This window comes from Physella acuta, unplaced genomic scaffold (genome assembly GCF_028476545.2).
Source record: "Physella acuta isolate Inbredline_101_S28 unplaced genomic scaffold, ASM2847654v3 ptg000003l, whole genome shotgun sequence".
Classification (NCBI taxonomy): domain Eukaryota; kingdom Metazoa; phylum Mollusca; class Gastropoda; family Physidae; genus Physella; species Physella acuta.
The window spans coordinates 22,701-33,488 of record NW_026731523.1 but is presented as its reverse complement, the minus strand read 5'-3'; the positions used below and the strand labels follow the sequence as shown (position 1 = coordinate 33,488).

Genomic DNA, 10,788 nt, shown 5'->3' with positions numbered 1-10,788 from the left:
TATACTAGCCGCCCCAAAAGATCCTAAGGTGAACTGGATAATGTCGAAAAACACAGAAAAACACGCCATTAGGCATTAATATGAAAACTTTACTCAAAAGGTTTAAGTAAATGGAAGAACTCTTTCAAACCGAACGGTCTACGGGACAAGTGAAGTAGAGCTCTCCTATTACTGTGTATATGATTCCCAGAACGTTTGCGCAAACAGAAACCTGCGCAGCGGAAAGCTGCTCAAACAGAAAAATGCGGAAGTACATTGTTATTATACAATTACACTTTAATTTTATCATATTTCGAGGACAAATCTTTTATTTTGTTAATGTATATAAATACCCCATTTAAGAAAACATAAATTCCCGTGTGCACATTTGTGCGCATTTTTCCGCTTCGCAATTTTCCGTTGCGTAGTTTTCCGTTGCGCAGTTTTAACCTGCGCATTTTCCCAGTCACACATTGTTTACCTGCTGACGTACTTTTTACCTGGATCTATTGTCAATGTGTTAAACAGCTTGTATGACGTGCCGTCTGATTTTTAAAAACATTTTAACATTATGTTAATATATCTAAACCATTACGAATTGGTTCATGTTATTTTTCATTTTGTTAAAACAAAAAAAAATGCAAAATTTCAAAACATCCCCTGTCTTAACACAATGTATTTGCTACAGTAGATTTCACAAATTTTTAAACATGAAAACTCAAATAATTTTTTTGCCTGTTGAGTTACAACTATATACATTTTAGTTATTTTTAAAAATATTTTTTTTTGCAGAAATGTTCTCAAGCTAGATAATTTAATATCTGCCGCAAACACATTCATCTTTAGTAAATATTTTATAACTATGTAACTGTTTCTTTATATAAAGATTTCGGTCTAAGGCTTATTAAAGACCACAGTCTCGCCATTGTTGCGTCCCCTGAATAGAGTTTCCAGCCCTCTTCTGATGTTAGGTGATGAAACTCGCAAACCCAAATTCAATAGTTTTGGCCATACCAGTCTATGTGTCGTACTTTAAAAACTGATTACACTTTTCTTTACTAAAGGTCAGAGTTCAACAGATCTTAACGATGAGGTTATAGCTATCCTATTAAACCTTTCTTCACAAACTTGTTTTTTCTAGATTTGGACTCTACAGTAACTTATCGGGTAGGAATAAAATGTTAAGTCGTTGATGAAAAAAACTGACGATACGTCAAATCCTGATAGCAAGCGAATTGGTGTTGTTTTCCTAGGCGTCCGCCTATCTCCACCACACTACCCTATCATGTACAGTCGGGAGCAATGAGCTTTTGTGCAATGCGACAACCGAATAAATTTGAATTTTAAATTATTCTTTTTTTCAATGCGCAATTTGCAATTTGGTGCATATACACAGACATAATTAACAGTGAACTGTTTATTTTCCAAAAGCTAAACGAATGTAAGCTTTAAAATTATTATAATAACTAGTGCACTGTTCAGTACTCATTTCGGACCATAACGTCCATAAAACAGGTGAAGTAGAGTTCTCTTTTATCTGTGGCAAAGGGATAGTTTGACCAGACGCCATTGCTTTCCTAAATATGAGAAGGTCCCCATTAGTGCTTTGTGGACTCAAGAAGGTCTACGCAATCCTTCTACACAGCTATGCAATTGTAATGGCTACTTAAAATAGCTTTCAGCCAGTCAGGGATCCACCTTTTCCACCAAAATGAATGCATTAATTTGATTGTACGGAAGATTAATTTGTCAGAAAACGTAACGAATTTTCGATTTCGTGTTACCCCAACTGGTGTTACCTCTTTCTGCTGTCACCCCTAATTAGTGTCACCTTAATGGTGTCACCCCTAATTGGGGTCACCTATAAAAGTGTCACCACTAATTGGTGTCACCTTAATGGTGTCACCCCTAATTGGGGTCACCTTTAAGTGTGTCAGTCCTAACTGGTGTCAAACCTAATAGGTGTCACCTCTTGCCTTTGTCACCCCTAACTGATGTCACCTCTTACTGGTGTCAACTCTAATTGGTGTCACCCCCACCCTTACCACTGCTCTCCAACCCCGTCTACTGATGCTACTCAACAGTTCTCTTTACAGAAAAACATGTCACATTTATTTTGACGTTTCGTCTCAATGACCTACAAAAAGTATTCAATATCGATTTTCTTGCTCTAACCCCAGACAAGCATAAGTCATCCGCACGATTAAATCCAAACACCAGCCACGACGCTCTACTGATTAATTAACTAATTAACCTATTCTCTCATTAATTTCGAATTAACTTTTTTTTAATTAAACAGCTCACTTTGTTTCATCAGAATCAGACTGAATCACTCACGTAAACAGACAGACAACTTAAAACTTACCCCTTTAACCAGAGCAGGGTAATGATATGTTAACTTGTAGCAATTAGACACAAATATGTAGACGCTAGTTAGCATATCAGTTGGAATATAAAGATCAGAGGGCAGGTAGTTCGTATCACAGTCCACACAAGCAGAAAGCGAAGATGAAAGTCCTGTTGCTCCTAGTTGCATCTGCCTTTGTGGCAGAGGGTACCATCAGTAAGTCATTGAATATTATAATGATAAAAGCGTTGATAATTTGTTAACTACAACTTATTAATTATCTGTATGTTTTTAATGCTCACATTGAATTCCTGCTTTAAATATTTGTATTAAAAACCCGTATCAAATATATTTATTAGAACTATGTATGGAATATCCGTACCTGCATCGAATATGTAGCCTATTCAATTTATATATCAAGTGCTTGTATTAAATATAATTTTTTTGTGTGATACGAAACTAAAGTGTTTTAAAAATTGTTTTAATTTTGCAGCTTTAAACTTACCAGGAAGACTCGGTGAGCTAATTAGTTTCCACTTATGTTGTCTTGTAACTAAAATTAGCGATAGAATCACAGATTGCTATAAAAATGAATTAAAACTAGTTTCGTAGCTATAGTTTTTCCTTAAAAATTAGCACGTATAGTAGTACTAAGTAACCATTTCTTGGTGATTCTATATACCTCTACTACTTTTTTTTATTAATATATACAAACCTACCGAACAAACAGATATTGTAAATAAAACATTGACACCCTCAAAATGCAGAACGTTTCAAATTTCTGTGTATGGCAGCTGTCTTAAAATCTTTTTGATAGCATAAAAATCTATAGGTCCCTAATCACTTTTAAACAGTTATAGAAAAACAAAGCCTCTATTTTGTATTAATATGAAGTAATTATATACATTGATAAAATGGGTTTTTCTTTTATTGTGTTTTTAAAATGTGGCTTCTAGATTGCCATTCTAGCTTATAAATTTCTGATTATCATTGAACATTTTTTAAAATTGTGATTTAAATTATAATAATTTGATCGAAAAAGTAAAAGCTTATTTCTTCTTTAATTTTTAGAAATACCTACACTCAAGATTAACGGAGGTAAATTTGTGTTTCCACTCTTATGAAATGTAAAATGTGTTAATCCCATTTGTATGAGTCTAAAATAGTATCATAATACTAATTTTATAATGGAACCGCGTGGCCTAGCGGCAGAGAGCTCGACTGCTAACCAGAAAGCCCCGGTTCGAATCCCGGTTTAAGTCACTAGAATTTCACACACAGCTCTGTTGGGTACCTAACAAAGATTAATGAAAACGAAGGCGGCTGATCAAACTATTCCTTTACTCTGCCACACATGTCTTGGGTAGAAACGGTAATCGGGATAATTAATGTAATAAATAAAACCCATATAAAAAGTTGACATAATATTTCTGATAATGAATCGTTTTTAATAAAATTTCTTTAGGGCGATTAATACTATACAATCATAAAACTAACATGTTTTTAGCATTACAGTCTAAGCTTGCATAAACGTGTAAAGAAAATCATATGTTAAATATTACTTTATAATAATATAGCCTACCACAAAGCAGTGCTTTATTATCTTTAAAGTTATTTTTTTTTTGTTTCCAAAGGGGAACCATCTATCAAGTTCGGTAGTAAGTCTAAAAATACTTTGAATAAAATTACAGTAATGATATTAACAAAATTTGACCAATATATATATATATATATATATATATATATATATATATATATATATATATATATATATATATATATATATCTTTATTTGTTATTGTAACCACATGTTTTTTCTTTTTAAAAGCACGTAACTTAACTAATGATTATTCAGGTTCAGGTTTTTCTATAAGCACAAATGGAGTCGCGGGTAAGTTATTTGGAAAAAGTTTTTTGTTGGGAAGCTAGTGAAAAACTAAACATTTTAAATTTTAAAAAAAAAGTTATTTGGAAAAAGAAAATAGCATAACATTTTCAATAACCTCGATTTCAATTCAAGGAAATTTCGTTTTTATATTTGTAGAGGACGATATGTTTTTTTTCTCTTTTAATAATGTATACACTATTTTTTAATGTTTTAGGTAAATCAGGAAACAGCAACACTAATCAAGGTGGGTGTCTAAATAAGATTACTGTTTACACATTTTAATTGATTATGTTAAAGGATATACGACTTAGTATACCATTTTACTAGCAAGTAATAAACACGACAATAAATTATCATATATTGTAATATGGTTCTTAAAATTCAGAAAATTAATATTTAGCGTTGAAAAATATAAAAATTATATACGCATACAATAATTCACTAAAGTCTCCTTACATGAGCAAAAAAACGGAGAAATAAATTATAACTCATTCAAGATTTTAAAAAAAATACCCATTTTATTTATTACGGTATACTTAATTATGTATAGTTTGCGACAGAACAATAACAAACGTATATTTTATTTTACAGCATCTGTTTCTTTCAAATTTGGTAAGAATTTCCCATTCTATTTGTATTGAATGAAAACCATTATGGTTGTTTTAGATTGTGCTACCATCACTAAACAAATATTGTTCTGTACTAGCTTCGTTTTCATCAGTCATTATAATTACATTAATTTGTAACAGTAATTAATGTTATTTTAAAATTCTATAAATTATGTAAAAAACATTTATTAAGCTTTGTTAAAAATATATATTTTGAGAACCATTGTTTATGTGAAACAGAAACTCATTGACTGGAATGACTTAGTCTAACGCTAACATTTCTTTACATAATAAATATAGTTGTATTATTGCATATTATGTATTATTATATTACACACACACACATATAATATATATATATATATATATATATATATATATATATATATATATATATATATATATATATATATATATATATATTAAGAAGTATTAGTGTGCTTTGAAAATAATGTCTCATTTATTTTAAAATTCTTATCGCGAGCCTGATACATGTATTTCTGATATCATAAATGTGATTAATGTTGATACACAATTGATGTTTATACACTAACGATACGCGACATATTATTTTCAGGCACTAAACTTGGAAACCAAGGTAATCAATGCTTTAACGTAATCCCAAACACGTGTTGTAATATTGTATCGATTGTTAATTAAGAATTGAATACGTTACACTGAGGGGATGGCGTGGTTAGGTATTAGAGCACCCGGCTGCCTAAATGGAATTTTTAAGTTCAGATCTCTGACTTGAGTTAGGTCACTAACTTCTCGTTCTCGTACTTGCCAGCTAGTATTTTTTAAACCAAATATAATCGGTAAAATAATTAAATAGAATAGTTACTTCCGGTATTGTTAAGTTATTTAAAATCGTGAACAGTAATTATGATAGACGACTAGCTTTTTTTTAACATTATCAATACGAATCCCTAATAAGTTGTCATATACGCAATTGCAATATTAATATCAATTGTTGCAATTTGGGAAATCTTGGTATTTTCAAATACTGAAGGGATGTCTAGAAACAAATAGCTGCCATGTTTACAACAATTAACTTAGCTAGAATATGCGTCCCTCTCTCTGGCCAACGATATTTCAATATGAAAATCAAAGAGACCGAGACTTACAAGCCCTATTGCCGACCACGCTAACCCTCTATAAGAATTGCTAATAGACCATATCCCAACCAACATATGGATTATTACGTCTCTTATATTCAATAATGACGTGAGCTAGTAGGGTATCCGTGATGGTAATGATATCATATAATGTTTTCAGGGCAAGGAGTAGGATTCGGCGCAGGAGGTAACTAATGATTCTTTTATTAAAAAAAACAATTGCTAACTTAATTCATAATTTATATTCCATCAAAATAGTCTGGTGTAAAGATTATCTTTAAATCGTTATTAATACGAAATTGTTTAGCATCGTAATTTGTTTGATGTAGAGTACTGCAAAATAAAAGCAATATTTACGTTAAATGTCAATGAATTATGACGCTGACAATGTTATAAATTGCAGCGGTTATTAAAATGACGAACAAAGTATATAAAACACGTGAACTAACATAACGTTCTATTTTATTTGTAGGTGCATTAGTCCCAAAAAGAAGTAAGTTTTCATATTTCAATGTTAAGTGTAATTATAATCTTAAAGTTAGTACGTTTTTCGAGTGTTGTAAAGTATTCAAATAACATACTATTTAGAGTTAATGTATATTTTCGATAACATTAATATTTTTAAAATTCTCTAATTTAAATATGAAATAATACAGCTAGTTTGAATCACAACACATATTGTTTAATTGCTAGTTTACATTTTTAAGTTTAAACCTAGCATTTTTAATTTGAATTATGAAACATAAATTGTAAATGACTTTTCATTTTATTATAGAGAAACTTCGCGTAAAAGGAGGTAAAAATCACATTGTTTTTGTTGTAAATTATTAAACAAAATCATACCTTTGTTCAAATAGCCTGTGTTTGAACATAATAATTTTAAACAATTAAAAAGGTTATTACATAATTTGTGTAAATTCAACACGTCGATCCTTTAGGCTAATAGCACACATAGATAATTACACAATCACTACTTTTATTTAAAATGATATTATTATTTAACTAAATATGTACATTTTACCTTGAAGGTAAAAAAGGTAAAAAAGTTGGTGTTTCAAAAAATGCAGGCGCTGGAGTTGGAGGTAATTTGAAATATGAAAACTTCTTTTTAATCTTTTCAAATCTTAGATATTCGGTATATTATATTTAGTTTAACGTAAATGTGTATGTGGTGTGGTACTGTTAAGAGATGAAGAAATGTATAGATAAATCATAAATGCATCGTTTAACATTTGCATTGGTTTAAATTATTTTCTAATATATAACAATATTATCGAATAGATTTTATTACGGTATTAACAATTTTTTTTCTTTACAGGAAAACCACGTAAGTAACCTAAATTAAAAAAAATACTTATATAATGTAGGTTTTGGTGTGCAGGACTAAATAACCTTATTAAGTTGAACTTTGATATAGGCATAAACTATAATCTCTTACTCCAAAACAGTTAATGTTTTAATCTATTTTTTACTTGTTGCTTTTAACGTACTGTTTGTTAGTTTTGTTTATTATTTTGGAGTTATTTTAAAGGGCTTAAAATTGAAAATTAAAATCATATATTTTAAATTTTTTTTTTCAGAGGTCGACATTGTTTATCCTGGTAAGATCAAAATTTTGAAATTTAAAAAAATCACTAGCCATTCCGCTGATATTCACTTACCTTATTGTTATAACGTTCTTTTATTTACACGGCTCCTGGTTAAAAAAATTTGGCATATGTTTTGAAATGTGTTCTTATTTTTCAGAGGTAGAACAAAGCTACCCAGGTAAGATATGAAAAAAATACATTAAAAACGATTGGCTGCTCTTTAAATGCAACGCCATTATATAATTTTAATTATTTCAAACGTTATTAAAATATAGCAGAACCGAATAAACTATTAAACATTACTTAAAAGAAATTGTGTGAAGTAAAAATCAATTATTTTAATTTATCTTTATCATTTATACATTTTATTATTACTTTTTTCAGAGGTGGATCAAACTTATACAGGTAAGTTACCAAACTAAAAAAAATTAAGCCTACATTTGATATATAAAAAATAATCTGTTTTATAATAAAATGTTCTTCAAATCATATAATCTAAAATGTTTTCATTTCTATAATATATTTTTCAGAGGTGGATCAAACTTATCCAGGTAAAATACAAAATTAAATATCATTTCTTATGCCTTAGATACATGTTAGACTGTATAATAACTAATTGCTAAAACATTAAAACCGGATCTTTTTATATCTCTAACATGTTTGTTTCAGAGGTAGATCCAGTTTATCCAGGTAAGATTAATAACCAAATATCAGTCTTAAAAGTTGTTTTTAATTCTAAGTTCTTCACAAGCTATTAAAGATTTAATTTTTTCTTTTTTATGTTTTATTTAGAAAACAATGCAATTACTTTTTCGCTAGAGCTATATTTCAAGCTATAAAATATATGTTCTATATGTACTTCAAATATGTGAAACATTCTCTCAAACAAGAAATTTCCGTTTGCGCTACAATTAATTTTCATAACGCTCTCTGAAATATTACATAGTTTCAAATGATTTTGTTTTTCTTTGATATCGCAATGTTGATTAATTTACTTTTCGAATTTTCAGAGCCTGACTACTATTATCCAGGTAACAAATTTGATAATAAATTTACTTTAAGAAATATAACCAATGCAATAATGTTTTGTATGTTTGTCTGTCTGTGCGTTTTGAACTGCGGAAAAAAAAATCTTAATAAATAAAAGGCGTAGTGAGGGTTATGTTAGGATGATAGGACCTCATTAAAAAAATCATGTCTACTTCACTAAAATAAATAATAAATTCTTGAGGCGCACAAAGATTATTCAGAAACTAGAAGTATCCAAAATCTCAAAATAATTTATTTACTACAAAAGTTTCCTGCATGCGTTTTTACATAGAACATACACTAAGAATACAATGATTAAATAGCTTTGTTTAGGAAATATATTTGTGGCAAGCTGTGAGATTTTTTTCTGTGGCATTGATCGGACACAGTTAACAGCAGTGTAGAGAGAGGCCAAGGGTATGAGAGATCTGACAAATGTCTTTTTCATGTCTAATCCTTATTGGCAGCATTGGACATTTTTGAGGCAGAAGAACGGTCTTCAGTAAGGCGGAAAGCGTTCACATTAGACCAGAATCATAAATAGGAAACACAATTTCTATGTTTAAAAAACTAGATGTAACTGTATCATGTCATGAAAATTTAGAAAACATTAATGTACCTGGGAAGCAGACACTAGGAAATACAATCTTTGACTAAAGAAAAATGTATAGTTTTTGTAATTTGTCTATACTCTATACGAAGTAAGCCAGCAAGATACATGAAACTATGTATATTAGCATGTAAACATGAAACTATGTATTTTAGTATGTGCCGAACTGTCTTAAGAGTCCCAAAGCCATATTAAATTCAGATATTTATTTAAATAAGAAAGCTTTAATATTTTTTTATATATTATTTTTCAGAACCAGAACCTGAACCAGGTACGTTAAAATTTAAATCACTTAAACTCACATACAAGTAAACATAAAATATTTGGTATTATATGCCTTCCTGATACTAAATTAATTTAATGAGTACCTTGCTGCGTGTTGATTGAATATTCACATTTATTTAATGCTGATTTAATCTATAATATAGGCCTATATATATATATAGGATACTTATATACGTATGTATTGAAAGAGGAGTATAGACTTTTAATAAAATAAAACACCCATTTGTTAGAAATAAAAGATTTACAATTAAAATTTGACTTAATATGCAACAGATGTTTTAATATACGAGAAAAATGACAGAAAAAAATGTACTAGCAGACCAAAATTAATCGGCTAACATTAGGTAACGTTTGGGTATAAACAGATCCTAATCGCAAATTAATCAAGACCAATATTAACTTTTGAGAATTGAATTATATTGCAGTTATATATTATATATCTTTGATTATATGTATACATTAAAACAATGTTTCTACAATTTCCACAGAAACTCAGCCTCCGACCACCACCACAACAACGACCACGACCACCACCCCAAAGCCAACCACTACCACAACAACGACTACAACGCCTGCGCCTACCACACCCACAACCACCACTACAACAACAACAACCCCTAAACCAACCACCACCACCACCACACAACCTCCTCCACGTAAGTGTTTTATCTCATTCAAAAGCTTTATGCAACAATTCACTTAGCACCATTGAAGTCCAAACTACTCTAAATGTAAGATAGCACTACAAAAATGCACAATCGTCAGAGATTATATTTTTAGCACTTAAACTTCTTTGCTGAGATACAGTAGATGGTGTTACTGAAATCGAAAAATCCATCTTAGATTTAAGTATATTAAAGGAATCATCCAATCTAACAATAAGTTCTTTATAACACAGGGTAAATAATTAATCTCTTTTTAATTTAGTCTGTTTCGTATCAGAACAGCCCATAATTATTTTCAAGGAATAAAATATCAGCTAACTAGAATAAATAAACAAATAAGTATATATATATATATATATATATATATATATATATATATATATATATATATATATATATATATATAAGTGGTGTTGTTGAATGTTGAAATGTCTTTTAGCCCCAACGCCCAAGCCATGCACGAAGCGAACAAAGGCCGACATCATCTTGTTGCTTGACGCCTCCACCTCTATCGGCAAAACCAACTGGGCCAACCAGGTCAAATTTGCTGCGGGCGTCACGGAGAACTTCAACGTCGGCAAGGATGACGTCAGATTTGGAACCGTCATCTTCAACAGAAACGCCACCAAAATATTTGACCTCAACAAATATTTTGACCACGCCTCTATGT

At 30.1% G+C, this 10,788-nt stretch overlaps 1 protein-coding gene and 1 long non-coding RNA gene across 2 annotated transcripts; both read left to right on the top strand.

The window, feature by feature from the left end:
- Positions 1-2,458: 2,458 nt before the first annotated feature.
- Positions 2,459-7,100, top strand: LOC131944500 (uncharacterized). The gene is made up of 13 exons (XM_059305570.1): positions 2,459-2,542; positions 2,820-2,843; positions 3,398-3,424; positions 3,961-3,984; positions 4,182-4,217; positions 4,429-4,458; positions 4,806-4,826; positions 5,400-5,420; positions 6,101-6,127; positions 6,413-6,433; positions 6,716-6,736; positions 6,969-7,022; positions 7,069-7,100. Exons 1-13 carry the CDS (start codon positions 2,488-2,490, stop codon positions 7,098-7,100), a joined length of 393 nt encoding a protein of 130 aa, XP_059161553.1. The 5' UTR covers positions 2,459-2,487.
- Positions 7,101-7,256: 156 nt separating this feature from the next.
- Positions 7,257-9,439, top strand: LOC131947756 (uncharacterized). The gene is made up of 8 exons (XR_009387949.1): positions 7,257-7,267; positions 7,521-7,541; positions 7,687-7,707; positions 7,914-7,934; positions 8,060-8,080; positions 8,199-8,219; positions 8,540-8,560; positions 9,422-9,439. It is a non-coding gene; the product is annotated as an uncharacterized LOC131947756 (long non-coding RNA).
- Positions 9,440-10,788: the final 1,349 nt, after the last annotated feature.